This window comes from Stegodyphus dumicola, chromosome 12, assembly GCF_044657685.1.
Source record: "Stegodyphus dumicola isolate Sdum_Otavi_A_Nest chromosome 12, ASM4465768v1".
Lineage (NCBI taxonomy): Eukaryota > Metazoa > Arthropoda > Arachnida > Araneae > Eresidae > Stegodyphus > Stegodyphus dumicola.
In genome coordinates, this window is record NC_140779.1 from 48,178,225 (window position 1) to 48,195,128 (window position 16,904).

The 16,904-nt window shown below is 31.9% G+C and overlaps 1 protein-coding gene across 1 annotated transcript; it reads right to left on the bottom strand.

Annotated features, from left to right (window-relative positions):
* Positions 1 to 1,468: 1,468 nt before the first annotated feature.
* Positions 1,469 to 16,239, bottom strand: LOC118181097 (uncharacterized). The gene is made up of 3 exons (XM_035350175.2): positions 16,084 to 16,239; positions 10,232 to 10,581; positions 1,469 to 2,273 (listed from the first exon to the last, which is right to left on the bottom strand). Exons 1-2 carry the CDS (start codon positions 16,096 to 16,098, stop codon positions 10,246 to 10,248), a joined length of 351 nt encoding a protein of 116 aa, XP_035206066.1. The 5' UTR covers positions 16,099 to 16,239; the 3' UTR covers positions 1,469 to 2,273; positions 10,232 to 10,245.
* Positions 16,240 to 16,904: the final 665 nt, after the last annotated feature.

The window sequence follows — 16,904 nt, forward strand, 5'->3', positions numbered from 1 at the left end:
CCTAGATATTAGCAGCCGGTTGATCGCAAAGCAGTTTCTTGTTTTCAAGTGATAATTTTTAATAAATCAACAAAAGCGTCACACTACAAAGAGCATAAGCATACGAATATAAGCTTATGTATGTCGGCAGAGGATAAGCAGCTTTTTTATTTCTGTTATAGATACTTCTTTCTCTTCAAATGCTCAAGAATACGTTATTTAGTGTTTAATTTACTAAATATTGTTTTTAAAATTGCGATAGATGTTGATTTAAAACCTGTTTTCATTTTTAACCCAAAGGGACAGTTTGCTAAGAAGGCCTTTTAATTTCGTTTTGGCATTTTGCGTTGGTTCACTATTATCGGCTTTTCACTTTTCAAATTGTTACCACCGGTTACAGCCCTGGATTATATTTAAAGAAAGTAAATAATGAAGAATCTGCAGGAATGTATGTATGTTTCTCTCACTGTGAAAAATAACGGTACCTAGAGCCATCAGATTTTGAATAATGTAATCCTCCATTCGAATATGGGCATCTGGAAGCCCGACTTCGGAATTTGTTTTATTATCTATTTCATATTTTGTAAAACTTTAACGAATTTTTTATGAATAAACTCAACATTTCAAAGCGAGCAATGGCAACACTGGTACGAAAGAAAAATTTATCTTCAGCGTGCGAGACTATGTATCGGATATTTTAAAGATATGCTCTTTTAAAATTATGTTGTGATACTGCTGTTGAATTGAATTTTATGGTTTAAGGGCGAAGAACATTATATTTCATAAATAAAGTAAGATTACTGTAAGATTCTGTACTGTGTACTTTTAAGTTAAAGTTGAATTTAAAGAATCTTAAGAACTGTTAAGCGAATAATCGCTTGAGTTAGTGATATAAAAAACAACAAGTGAGAAGGGTGAAATAACCCATCATTATTCCAATAAGGTGTAACAGAACTCCGTCTTGGAGTTGCACAATAAAGCCGACACTCGGGCTTTGACTTAAGAGACTAAGAATTAAACTAAACTAATATTAACTAAAAAGATATAGCCGAATCTATCAAACTTCTAACAGAATTGGCCCCTTAACGCTAATTACTTCAAAACTATCAAGGGCCTAAAGTGCTGCTGAGCGTAATAATAGCTTAAGAGAAAGTAGCCTTAAAAGGCGGACGCGTGCTAGCCAGAATCATTTAACTAAGAACTGTTAAGAACTTCGCTGTTAAACTACTCCTCAAATTTGCATTCAAATGTGATTCTAAAAATACGTTCTGACCGGAAGTGGTAAGTTGAAATTAAGAAGCTATAGGAAAGGAACTTTAACTCAAAATTTAACTGTTAGAAAAATTAACATAATCCTTACATACAGAACAATCGAAAAAAACCCTCTTTGAGCGTAATATAAAATTTGAAAGCTTTCAGATTTTTTTAAATTTAATTTTTTGTAATGTCAGTTGTTATTTTTTCAATAAATACAAGAAACAGATAAAAATATAATCAAAACATGAATTTTATTTTTCCTTCTCATACTTGTGCGTTACAGCAAAATCAACATAGTTCAGAATATTTTATTATATTAAATCTTCTAAACTATTTACACTGTACTAGCATTGCAGACGGTATACATAAAATTCTTATGAAGCTGTATATGATAATTTATGAATATATTTCACTTATAACCTCCTGTTTAATAATTACAATTTAATGTTTAACTGCTTTAATAACGAATTGTTATTTAATGATACTAAGAACTAAGTAAAACTACTTCGTAAAACTGTAAGCGATACTGAGTATACAATAATATCAGATGTATACATGCATGTTTTGCTAATATGACAGAATAAGAAGGAACAATCCACAACTATAAGAAGCTACATGAAAAGCCACGGTTTACTGCAACACATATTTTATCTGCTTCATTTAATATTTATTGGTAGGAAATATTAAATTCATTTAAATGCAGTGATTAAGTTTTAATACATTAATTTCTCATTTTAACGTTAAGTCATATATTTCTAGAATACATTTTTGCAGGCTTTTCATTTTTTACATTTATTTCGATGATGCATATTTACAGTGTTATAAATAATTTAAGCAAATGATGAAGGATGGTCATTATTTTTAAAACACCATTTTTTTGTTCATTTGCTGCACTGAAGGACCTATTTTAGCATCTAGGAACCAAGAGCATGAAATTATTCTCGCAAATCTGGAATCACGGTGATTCCCATTCTTCTCATTTATGCTAGCTTCTTTTTGTACGCATAGAAGATGTTCTTCACAGACTTCTTCGCCTTCTAAAAAAGAGAGTCAAATGTATTACATTTTTTAGAAAAAATTCAGATGAAACATATATTTTAACAATATAAGTAGCATGTTAAAAAATTCTTTGATACTTTATTTTCAATAACATCTTATATGCAGAAACTGAAAGTAATTTTTTTTTTTAGTTAAAATAGAATGTTAGCAACAGCAGATATTTTAGATTTGTGCTATTCAAGTCTTATAACTCAAGCAAGAATTGTATAAGTGATATTTCATTACAAAATGTGGGCATTATAGATTAACAAAAGTTTTTTTTTTTTTTTAATTTTTCCTTCTGTCTAACAACTGTGTTGATCTTAGGGTAATTTTAATTTCAACTATTGTTGCTTAAAAAATTATTTACACGATTACTATGAATGACTCATTGGATTTCAAAATATTACATTGTCCAAAATGCAACTCAAACCTGCTGCTTCGGTTATAGTGATATTATGCCAGTAAATAGACACACATTTACGTTAGACACACTTTTTGTTCTCTTCTTAGTGAACTGGAGCATTGTAAAATTGTTTTGCTTTTATTATTGGAAATTTCCATAAGAGGCACACATCCAAGCACCGATGCTACTGAAATAATAACATCATCGACAGTGAATTAGAGCATTTAAACTTGTTTGTTTTTATAATAGATTTTTTTAAAGCATGTACCATTGCTGTTATCAAAAGTTTACTAAACGATATTATTACCTTGATTCCGCAACATCATTCATAATTATTTTATGATTCAATGAAGGTTTTGATCATATGAAACATGCTGCTGCATACCGGATGTTATACTATGCTCAGAATGCTTGAATAATGTAGATGATCTGAAAAAAAGAACGTCTATGTCTGAGATACCTGTACTATATGATATTACAGCGTCATCTACCAATCGATCGAACATTCTGAGATAATGTTTCCTTGCTTCAAGTAAAATTCTACCATTGTGTGGTAATTAGGACATTTGAAAATCGTCGGATAGGAGATTCTGCACATTCTGCGGATTTATATCTTCAAGGGGTAGAATTAGTAAATTTTTAAACATAACATGTCACGAAATTCTTATTTTGTGAGTGCACCCGGCTGATTAAGATCAGTTAAAAGACACGAAGAAATGGTTATTAGCTTTGTAAGCACAGTGACAAAGCTATAAATCTATAGACAAAATAGTTTTGATTTACTGCAGATAGAAATATATACAGTTAATCTATCATAACGCCTCTTCTATAACAAGAAGTCTCAAGACGGCAGTCTTAAAAACTTCCCGTTATACTAGCTTCAATCTTTCATGTTCGTTTCAGTTAAGTAAATGAATAAAATTTATAGTTATGATTCTTGCTCAAAAACACTCTCTTTCAGTGAAAGCAATAAAATTTCTAAGGAAAACATGCATTCAGTTATAATAAACTTCAGAATTTTATCAATTTCATCAAAAAGATGTCAGCTCATTTTAATCGCTAAGAGTACATAAGCTGCATGCATAATTGGTCCATGTGTTCCAGAAGAAGACCGTCTATCTTTGCGTAGTTGAAAATCGAGCATCAACCACGGATGAAAGCATGATTAATCAAGCATGTTACTATGAGAGAATTTTGTTTGTGTGAAAATCAGAATGTCATCGTTCCTGCTTGTCAAACATCAATTGTTACCACTTAAAAACCGCAAATCTGCTCTCTTCGGCCAATGCAGTTTTCTTTCTATGTTTTATTGCAGCGGTTCTGAACTTTTATACTTCACATGATCCCTTGAAATGTGTACGTATTGTAATTAGCACATTTTTCATTTATAGACTTGTAAAATTGTAGCTGCAATATAGTAATGAGAACAATGTAATGATGTAATGTAGATACAATGGCTTTTGAACTCCACGGTACCACAAGCTCTGAAGTACTATTATACCAAAACAGAGAGATGCATATTTCCTGAGATTTAAACAGACAAGAAAATATAACGTTGTTGTTTTTATTCCTTACTTCAGGCTGTGGCATTAACCCCACAATCTTCATGAACAATTAGGGGTGATTGCATTTGCTCCTGTCGCTGTACATCAAAGCCTTATTATCACCAACTGCTTAAATGACTTTAACCATCTCCATAATTTTAATAGAGAATAACTAAGGAGGGAATATGAACTCTAAAAACTCATATTACTTTTTTCTAATCACTAGCTTCTCAACTGGATTTTCGGACTGGCAGATCGAATTACTAGATTATGGCAGGGGTGTCGGTTAGAGGAAAGGGATGCTTTAGTAGAGGGTTTTTAAAGGAAAATGGAGTTCATTTTCACTAAGCATATAAGAAAAATGCCAATGCACTATTCCATTCCCTCGGATTTGAAGTACGGCCAAACTACTACTATTCAGCTGTCTTTTTCACTCGACCACCAATGAGCTTCAGATGGGCAGATTAAAGGCGTCATTCAGCAAAGATATTATAATTACAATTATGCTTTAACTTGGCTTTTTTGGTGTAGAAACTGCTTCCATCGACCATTTTACTGATAGGAAGTCTGGCATTATTACGTTAATTCGTAACTCATTTTTCCAAAATGTGAGACATTTGAGAGCTATCTTCTTGAGGTAAGGATTACAGATCTGCATAATGCCCATGATATATTCTCTATTGTTTGCGTCTTTAATTAGTTATATAGAATTAATTTGAAAACGGTTGAGATATTAAATTGACTATTATCTGTAATTTAAGTAATCGAATCAATAATGATATATTTTTATACGTGTAATACCCGTTTTTTTTTTTTTTTTTTTTTTTTTTTTTTTTTTTTTTTTTTTTTTTTAAATGTGTAAAATAGTTTATGATTTGGAAATTCTAAGACTAAATACTGATTTTCTTGTGTATGAAAATGCCGAGGAAAATCTGCCAAATAAACTTTTCAAATTTAAATATTCTTTTTTCAAATTTCATTTAGCGGTTGACAGAAATTTAAGGTACGTTGTAGAGACATTAGGTATTTTTTGGAAGCAGGCAAGATGAAAAATATGCAACACCTTCGCCGGGAATCGAACCACGGACCTCTGGAATACGCGCTCAGCGTGCAGACCACCACACCCTGAAGACACACTAAGAAGGCGGGAGAATTACCTTATATACTCCCCCCTTTTAAAGGGCGACTGGGGTTTTTATTAAACCCAATCGCCAAATCCTGGGCGAGGAGAATCATCATCTAACACTCTTTAAGTTCGGGCGCCACTGTACAGTCATTACGTATTTTTTGAAATCTGGCATGATGAAAAATATGCAATGCGTTCGCCGGGAATCGAACCACTGACCTCTGGAATACGCGCCCAGCGTGTAGACCACCACACCACACCACGAAGGCGGGAGAAATACCTTATAACGTGAATTACATTTATTCTGTTTCAGTTGCACTTCTGCATTCTTAACGGACACATTTTAAAACTGCATACGCTTTGTAGAACAAATTTTGAGTTACTACAGTTTGCTTCTAATTTACAAAAAAAGCAATTTGGGTTTATAAGAATTACGGAAGGAGATGCTTTATTGTATTGCAATTTATGCAAAAGCTTTTCTTTATGGGTGGCATATTTTTGTGTTTCATTTATATTCTACTTGTTGGTTAATCAGTTTCCTTAGTATTTAAGAACGACCTAGTTACCGAAGTTTTTCAGATAGTTTACCATCTATTATTATTTCTTTCTGCAGATATTTCCGTCCTTATTAAGGAAAAGCAGGAGTACGCGTGCAAAGAAATAATAGAATGCAATAAAAGACCAAAACTCCGAAAATTCTATTATTTCTTTGCACGGGTACTTCTGTCTAATTTATTCTTACAAACAAGCGTTTTAGAGTAATCAAACTGCTTTAAAGTGCGGTTACATGTTGCTGCAGGAAGGCTCAAGTAGAAAATGCTATTATCTGAAGAGATCTGGACACGCATGCGTGATGCGGAAGTGGAATTCTATATTGCGGTGGTGATTGCAAGAGAAATGATCGTTTCTTATTTTAACGTGCACTATCGATAATAATGATTTACTTATTTTCATAGCTAGTATACTAACTCATGTTGTTACTTTACATTAACTGTTAATTAATTTAACACTTTTAATTAGCAACACTAAAGATTTATTTATTATGCTGTTTTTTCGAAACATGTATAAGTCTTTTGAATTCTTTTGTGCTGTTTCGTATTTTATTTTGGATAAAGCTTTCGAAATATATAATTACATTTTAGCCTAGTTAAGCCGGAAAGAATTATTCATTCTCACTTATAGCGTTCTTAATTTACTTTTTTATTGCCCTGAGTTGGCAACCATTCACTCATTCGTTCTTTAATTTGTGTATCCCATTGTATTCTACTTTTATTACTCGGCAGGACTTAATTTCTAAGATTAGATGTGCCGGAAGTCTATGGAAGGCTCTCATTAAAGAAGGAAAAAAAAATAAATGACAAATAAAATAATTAAGTAACTATTAATTAAAGTAATAAAGTAATTTAATTAAAATTAAAATTCAATACACTATAAGAGATATTTAAAATTAATAATAAACAGTTAAATAATAAAGTAAAATATTGGAACTTGTCTTATTTAGAGCTCCGACTAGAATTACAGTTTCACTCAAAAACTAAGAAATAGCTCAGCCGGCCTTAAGGTAAATTAAGTCCTGAGTATATGATGCACTATTTCAAGAGATGATAGAAACAAAAGCCATTGCTTTTCCAGCCCACCAAAAGAAAAAGGTAAAATTGTAAAGTGTCACTAATGAGATAGAGAAAAAGCTGGAAAAGTATGAGAGTGTGAAAAGAAATTTTAGTGAAGAAATGTATTTTCGAATATAAAATAAGAAGAGTCCTGCCCTTTCTGATCACGATGCCCTGCGATATAATTCTAGTTGTTAAGCAGAAATGTGATAGGGGAATAAAAACTTTCCCCCGAGTCTAATCCATAACAACGAGAGAAAAAATATAATGCTTTGTGCAAATGACAGTTTTCCTCGCCTTCCCCCCCCCCGTATTTGGTTACACCGTTTCCAAAAAGTCTACAGGTCCTCTGAAGTGGAAGTCGCTAATACTGAATGTGCACGAACAGCGTGATCACTTTTTTAGACATGAGAAATTTACATGCTATTATAAATCCGTTGAACTTTCTGGAGAATAAACCTTTGTTTTGGGGAGTTTTTCTTTCCTTAAGCTTCCTAACCTTCGTCAAAAAGTAATGGTTTGTTTCCCAGGGAAAGGCAGACGTGCATTCAGAAGTTAGAATTGACTTTTAAGGTTCATTTTTTGCTAAAATAAAATTTGTCTGCTGAAATTATAGTCCATTTATATATAAGAAATGCCGGAACCCTTTTATTTAAGGCTTTAATGTGTTCCGGCTGGAATCCGCTTTTATAAATTCATTGCACTTCCTGGAGAATAAGCCTTGTTGTTGGTGGAAGCGTTTCTTTCGTCAAAATTCACAACCTTCCTCAAAAGGTAAAAGTTGTTTCCCAGGGAAAGACAGACGTGAAATCAATGTGTTACAACAGAATAGAATTTTAAGGCTTATTCATAGATGAAGTAAAAGCCTGCTGTAACTATCGTTCATTTACACAAACGAGGTGACGGAACTCTTTTATATAAGGCTCCGGTGTGCTTCGGCTAGAATTACGACTTATTCCAAAAATTAAGAAGTACCACAGCTTGGCTCTAGTGGACTCCGGCGCAATTTAAGTTGTGCTATTCGCGCCTTTACATTCAAATGTAGCTATAAATGAATAGTTCTGTGTAAATCGCCGCCTATGTTCTACTCATTTTGCAGACCAGAAGTATGCGTCTACAATGATCATAAAAAATCCGTTTAAGGATTTTTGAAATGACAGTATAAATGCGCTTTTAAAATGAAGGCAGAGAACTGCTTTGATGCAAGTTTTCTTGATTTGTCTAAGCAATTCAGATACTTACGACAAATAATTCGTAGTACAATAAATTTTTTACCTGTATTCATTTGAAAAGGAAATTAAATTTCAGTGTTATTATTTACGTACCAATGCCCGTGGATTAATGAAGAAATATTTTTTCGAAAACTGCATACATTTCAAATCATGTGATATATGATATTCTTTGCGTTATACCATAAAATTTATCATGCCTTTTCCTTCACGGACTATGGAAGGTATTATGATTTTTAGAAACGAATTAGGTATTATCTATTTATACTGGATTATATATTTTATATATATCTATTTATATTGGATTCATGGGCTATGGCAACCAAAATTTGCTGTTGATCATTTATTGCTATTCAGTTTAGCATTGTTCATTGGTCGATTTTCAGATAAATGCAGAAGCACCTCATAAAAGTGGGATTCGCTTTGTCTGCAGTTAGAATTCTCGAATTATAAGCAAATATTATTCTGTCAAAACTTCCATTGTTATAAAACACCAAATTGGCAACCGTTGTTACTTAGCTTCCCAAGCTATCCCTACATTAAAAATCATAGTAACTGAAACTAAAAATATGATAAACAGTACCAGATCATGATGTCTATTTTCACTTTTATTGTTAACACAGTAGATTAAGAAATTCATTGTTTTGATATGCATCAAATCATTCATACGCCTGCCTGTTGGATGATATTTAAGAAATTCTTCATCCGAAAGAATATATTTTTAATCTTTCTTGAATTCTAGTACCAAAAGCGAATGTATTAACTTTCACTTCAAGCGAGGTTTTGTATTGTGTTTATTGTATCTTGTCTGCATCCATGAAAATCCATTCGTATTCAGCAATGAAAAAAATATTCCTATAGAATTTTTGTTACAATATTCTTCAGCATATATTTACATCAAAAAAGTAGATTGCGGGTTTTTTTTTACACCACGCTTTAGATTTTTAATATCTGTAAAACATTTTTAATCTGCACCGAAAGCTACCTACGGAAAGATGTGATAGCAGTATTATTACTTCAGAATATTAATCTTTTGCTACCACGTTATTCATAGCTGGCAACCCTAATTATAACAATAAGTTTTGAAAAATGAATATTTTGCGGATATAGCATAAAACTATGCTAATGTACACAGACAAAATATTAAACGAAATTTTGCTTTCTATTGCCTGAGTTTTTTTCATCTTATAAATGGTAATTCTGCATATCTATGCTCTCTTTTTCTAAATAATTCGTAACATAATTTGAATACAAATTATTCATAGAATTAAGAGCCAAGTATACGCTGCTAAATATATTCGGTCACAGTGAAGTGCTTGTACCTCTGAATGAAATTAAATTGTGTTCTTAAATAACGGAATTTTTGTATGTTAATGCAGCTACAATAAAAATTATACATCACACAAATGAAATTTAGAAAGTACGTATATTTAGTAAATACTGTGTAAATTCGAAAGCAAAATTTTTGAGCAGCTTGTCTTAAAGAAACAGACATGTAAATACCATCATACTCAGCAACAATTTATACCTTTACTTGCTTGAAAGGCTAGCTGAAATCATACTCGTATAATGGGTTTGTAGTATAACTTGAACGAAAATCAATTCGGGAAAGTGCACCACATATGTGATGAACAAGGTACGGGTTTTGTGATTGAATCTTAATATTATTTACATGAAGATTAGAGCAAGATATTCAAGGATTGCGTAGTATAGTTTTATATATTTATTTATTTATTTTGAATTTTCCGCCACAAATCATTTTTATGAGTTATTCAAAGTTTATAAAAAAAGCTTTTATCATTTACAAATTCCTTTTATGATTCCTTACAATACGGAGAAATATTTTAATTGAAAATTATAATTGATCAGTATTATTATGGTGCTTAATAGGTGCAGCGAATTTTCTGGCAAAAATCATTATTACTTGAAGCAGGAAAAGCAAAGAAAAATACTTTTTTTATATGTGTATGTGTGTGTGGGGGGGGCAATGTGAGTAATGCTTATAATAAGAAATAAAACTATGAAAAGCAAAATTTACTTACAACGTTTGCTTAATTTAAGGCTGACGACTACCAAAACTTCCAAATCGAGAACTTAGTTGAGGCCTGCTGCTATCTCCTAACTGAAAAAATCTTGTTTGTCTAACAGGTTGACTAAAACCCTGAGGTTCTATAGGCTGGCGTTCAAAACGTTGAGGTTGAAATACTGGCCTCTGAAAGCCTTGACCACCGAAACCACTGCTTGGCTCAGATAGTGCACGTGGTCTGTTGGGTTGCAAATTGATATGCTGATAATCATAACCATGTCGGGTATAATGTGGAATGGCTTGTTTCTCCGCTACTACAAGATGCACATCATAGGCAAAGGATGTGCCAATGATGATACAGAAAACCTGCAATATAAAATATTGTAATAAGCTTAAAATATGCAGACACAGGGTGTAAGAATTTATTTTCTCATACATACTTTCTCAATACAAAACTTATAATTTTTAATTCGTAAAATCCCTTGATTACTATTCGTAATTAGGAGATTCTTCCTTTATCATTACATATACTGGACATTGCGCAATAAAGTAACTAAACGCCGACAGAGCATTTTATGTTGGAAAATAAGCTGGAAAAAAATAATCCTATGAATGTTTAGCAAAAAATGCATAGTTTATAAGTTACGTGGCGTCGAACATCAATGACAATCGCATGCGATGGCTTTTGTCCTGTGGGAAGTATTGCAGTTATGGCGGACTACATCTTCAATAAATATTCTACTCGTAATTTGTGCAGAAAGGATCTAAATGATTCAGAAACGCTTGAGTTCGTCATAGTTGGCTCAGTGAGAGAATGAATCTCCTTTTATTACTCATCTTCAATATGTTCATCGAATAATGTTCATCGAACAGCTATTTGTTCATCGAACACTTTTTACTTATCTTCGGTGATTTTATTATGGGAGAATCTGTATTTATGCACAATTTTTCTGTACCAGTTTCTTAAGTATCATTTTTAACAATTTTTTATAACAGCTCCTGTAAAAGGCTTTTAAGTAAATAAATTAAATATATTAAACACTTCAGACTGTAGCGTAATTCTCCTTGATTTCCCATTTTTATTATTCTTTATGGGTGACTTCGGTAGTCGTAGAAAGGCGAGGAACTCTTATCCGCCTCAGATAAAGACTATAATATGTAGAATTTTTCGTTTTTTTTTTTTACCAGGAAACACGAATAATCTGTGATGCCTTCTCCGGAATTCGAACAATTCGAACTCCGGCTGCTAGCCGACGTGCTTTCAAATTACACCACCAAAGCACGCGGCGAGGGAGGAGAAAATTCCTTACATTCTTCTCACCACTTAAAGGTCGACTACGTAGGAGAGGAACCAGTCACCAAATCCAGGCAGTGACGAATTATCATTGCACCTCATTTTCCACATTCGAACCACATTCGAACCCCATTCAAATCACATTCGAACAATTCGAACTCCGGCTGCTAGCCGACGTGCTTTCAAATTACACCACCAAAGCACGCGGCGAGGGAGGAGAAAATTCCTTACATTCTTCTCACCACTTAAAGGTCGACTACGTAGGAGAGGAACCAGTCACCAAATCCAGGCAGTGACGAATTATCATTCACCACATTTTACTTCGAGTGCCACTTGTAGAGCTATTAGGTACCCAACAGACCAGGAAACATGAAAAATCAGCAATTTTGCACCTCCCGTTTACTAGCCAGACACGCTTTCTAATTGCACCATGAAGGCATAAAGTAGAAAATTCCTTACAAACAATCAATAAAACTTTTAGTTTAATGAACCTAATTGCGATAGCCATTTCATGATTCACATAATTCTTCTAGGAATATTTTCTAGTGAGGCTTAGAAATTTCAGTACAAGAAATTAACACCGAAGAAGGTTTACCTTAATGCGTAGATATAAATTTATATGAAAAAAAATCTATAAATTTGTTTAAATACAAATAAAATTTTTTACTCTTGTCAATTACTTAAAATAACTAATGAAATATTTTATTTCAGTAATATATTATTTTCTTAAACTAAGTTGTAAAAAGTAATTTAGTTCAAGAAAGCAATTTTAGGCACAAGTTTTAGCCATAGTATGCACTGAAAGAAAGTGGATATTTTAAGAATGCCCTCTTTCTTTTAATTGGATAAAATATCCTCCTTCCTCAAAAAAGATACATTATACAAATATAAATAGGAAATTATCAAGGATGTTACGCACTTTTATTTGACGTAAAATATTTTTAAACTAAGTTCTTGCTTGAAAATATATTATTAATGAAAATAATTATATAAAAAATTCACTCTTAAAGAAGCAAGTTAAAGGAAAAAGATCGAACGCAGAATATTTATGAGATAATTAGAAACCTCAGACACACTTTTTTTTTTTTTTTTTTTTGTAATTAAATGCATTTTATGACAAGCTGAAAACAATAGGACTATTTTAGGAAGAAAACTTAGGCGGTGTTTTAATTTGTTTAGAAGAAAATGAGGATACAGTGACTGTTTTTACTTTCTTGTATTAAGCACTGTAATCACGAAAAATTCCGGGCAGCATATTTCAACAGAAATACCTATTTGAGTGTTCGCAAATCCATTTAGACGATTTCTTGCGCAACATTTGTACTTTCAGACAGAATAAAGGACTCTTTTTTCCAAAACGGATTGTAAAACGGATTTAAGATAGATACAGAAGAGATTTTTTTTCATAGTGTCTGTACGTCTGTACTACGTATGTATGTATTTCGCATAACCAAAAATCGATTAGCCATAGAAAGTTGAAATTTTGTATATGGGATTGCTACAACATATAGTTGTGCACCTCCTTTTTAATATTGCAGTCGGCAGTACCAAAAGTTTAAACAAGCAGGATTCTAAAACTAGTTCTAATTTCCATTTTTGATTATGTTATATATATCATTTTCAATTGATTCAGTTGATTGAATTTTCAATTTTGAATTTGATTTAAAAGAGGTGAGTGTATATTCATACATACCCACCCCTTTTACCCGATTTAAAAGTCATACCCGGCCTTTAATTTCGCAAATATTGGTTGTATACTTCCTGTTGTAGAAGTGTTTTAAATGATGAAAATATTCATGTTTTGGCAATTTCAAATTATACAGCTAATCGTTCTTGAGGTATGAGAGATATATACATATACACGTACGTACATCACGTACAAATTTCTTCTGAATCCATTTTGAATCTATTTTATAATCCGTTTTGGAAAAAAAAAAAAAAGAGTTCTTCATTTTTTCTGTACGTACAGGCATCACGCAATAAAGAAGATCGTCCAAATGGTTTCGGAAACAGTCAAAATGAATATTTCCGTTGAAATACGATACCCAAAATTTTTCGCGCTTACAGCACTTCGTACAAGGAAGTAAAAAGGTTTTTATCCACAAATTTACGAATTTATGATAACAGCATCTTGGAAACAGCATCTTGGTTTCGTTGAAAAATAAATCTGATTAATTGTTTCTTCAATATTGTATAAATAAGGTAAAGAATTCGCTACAATTTATGAATAATTAAAATACTTGTAGAATATTTATGTTTGTCGAAACATGAAAAATGAGCAGTGCTCTCATTACGATTCGAACCTCCCCGACTGCTAGTCGGACGGGCTTTCAATTACACTGCGAAGGTACTTGGTAGGAGGGAGAAAATGCCTTATATTCTCACCCACTTAAAAGGTGCCTGGGGAGGTGAAGCTCAGTTGCCAAATCCTTGGGAGTGACGAATTATCGTTTATTACATTTTATTTCGAGTTCAACTGTAGAGTTATTTGAAATTTGTTTGGAGCAGGGAAACCGAAGAAATCTACAGTGCCTTCTGGCAGCTGAGCACGGGACATCGCGATTTCTAGGCAGACATGCTTCCAATAACAAAGGCATAGGAGGGAGGAAATACCTTGCCTACTCTTTAAAATGAGCTTTTTTTTACGATATTTTTAAGCCAAGTAAAGAACCTAAGCCTGCGAAACTATTATAGAGTTTGCTACAAGACCAACGTCATAGGAAGATTTTCTAAATCTCTAAATGGTCATTATTACACTGATCTAATCGACGTTACCATCAGGGCTTGAATTGTGAAACTGGGCTCACCCCCTCTTATGACTGTGATTTACGAGACCCCTTAACCACTCCTTTAACGTTTGTTCCCGATATTAGAATCATTTGATATAGAATCCATTTTTTGCTAGTACTGCCGTTTGAGATCATTGATAATTTTATCATAGTTATATCAAAAGTTTTAATGACCCTACAAGTAAAATTCAGATAGCTTTAGGTTATAAATTTTGTAATGATTCTCTCTTGTTGACCTATGCAGTATCCCAGAAACTTGTTATCAATCTATATATGCAGAGTTTACGGAAAGCCCTGCATGATTCAAACAGTTTAATTTATAAATATCAAAAACTGACATAAGACAGCAAATTAAATGGACAGTATGACAATTTAATCTCATTTTTAAACCTTAATACGTTCTATGTGGTAACTCGGATGGGATTTTAAATAATCGCATAATAATAAACTAAAACATTAATATAATAATAAAGTAAAAAAATTTAATAGGTAATAAATCATTCTTTGACCATGTGAGAAAGAAATTTAAAGAATTACGGACCAAAAACTTAATTTTAAATAATCGCGCTGCGTATCAGTTTGAAGGAGTAAAATATAACCAACAAATAAAAGGAAATAGGAAGAGAAAAAAAAGGTGTTTTTTTTTTTTTTTTTTTTCAGCTCTAGTTGATCTTGGATTCGAAGGTTATTCTTCATCTGAAAGTAATATTCGATGACCGTGAAGAAGGTCAGTTTCTGTGAAAATTTGAGATAACTGTTACTTTTATTCACGCGACGTTTATTGCGGTTAGCAAATTGTTCTCTATATTTACATCTATTCTTCGGAAAAAAAAAAAAAAGTTTTCTTTACCCCATTTCTTTTCTTTTTCACTGTTAAATGTTACGTTTAAGTTATATTCTTACATATGCAGATAAATAGGGCGCGACTTTCATTTTAGATTTCAATTAAATTTGAATTAAAAAAACTTACATAAATAGGATTTGTTTCATAAAAGACTGAAAAAAAAAAAAAAAAAAACTAACATATGTAATTTTGTATGCGTAAAAAGTATAAAAAGTAAAAACTATAAAAAATAAAGTACTCTTATGATATAAAATATATATGCTTCAGTGAATATAACGATTATCATAAAGAGAATACAATATTTTATTCCTTAAAATAAATATGTATTTTTAAAAAGTCTTAATGTATATTTCTAAAATTCCATCACTTTATGATTTCAAAAACGGTATAAAACAATTTATTTCGACGTTTAAATTTAAAGTTTTTATTTAGATATACTTTCCTTATTATTTTTATTATTATTATGAGCGTCAAAAAAATTTAAATCTTAAGTATAAAATCAAAATAATTTTTAGGTAACTAGAAAACATAGTTCTTAAAATAAATTAAAGATGCAACCTTAATTCTTTCGTCGAATATAATAAAAAACGTTGTCCGTAAAAAATATTCTATCGCTTTAATGATATTTCATTTTGCACAAACGTAAATATAAATTTTTAAAATGAAAACTCTTCATACGTACGACTGAGTTACTTAGCAAATTTCAAATTTAGTGCATGGAATATTTTTTATGGTTGAAAATTTTCTAAATGGATATTAAATATGCGCACTGAAAAAGTTCTTCAAAATTGCTTGATGTCGTCTGCAGCTCTAAAGCATATTTCGTATAATTATATGAAACGATTTTTAGAAAAAATTCATATAGCGAATACAGGTCTTTTAAAATATTAGAACATTAACTTTTAAACATAACTAAAAAAAAAAAAAGTTTACAAACTTACTATAAGCTTCAGCATTTTTTCCAGGGAGTTGTAAATCACTGGTGAAACTGTAACGAACGAATAAACTGATCACAGACCTATTGACTGTTTATATATATTCGGTTCGCTAGTCAGAGCCGAAGTGGCACAAATGTCACGTGACTTGCGCGGTGAACTTTACCTGGAAACACTTTCTCGCTGTGTTAGACGATACGGTTGTGGAATATTTTTATAGCAGAGAAACTTAGTTTGATAAGAATCTCATTCATTTTACGAAATGTGATTAAATTCTCACCAGACTTGCATACGTTATGAAATTAGAGATAAGTTTTAGGTAATACACGAAATATAAGTAACGCACCTCTCTGATTAATATTAAGACGGGGAACGTAATGATTTTATACTGTAATCAGAAGAATGCATTACCTAATCCCTATTTAATGATGAAAAAATTAATTATTGCTATACATTTTAACTTGAGGTTAGGATAATCCTTGGTAATCATTCACGGTATGACTAAATTGTCCGAATTATTGAACTTTTAACCACTGCATTGTGGACAAGATTATTGTAACTCGCAGTTAGATCAAAAGATAGCAGGTTTCAACCGCGACCAGTGTGGTTTTCTACATTCAAACTTTAGGAACATATATATGGATATTGAGAAATTCGATTATAGGAAATTCTGAATGTAGCTGCAAATATCCAGATTAATGAGACAATCCATCCGGATATTCACAAAAAATCCGGTTAATTTCCTTTCATTTCATTCCTTTCTTTTTAAATACTTCGATGGAAAGCTCTTTGTTATTTTCAGTCCGCGGTTTTCGTGTCCTGGCAAA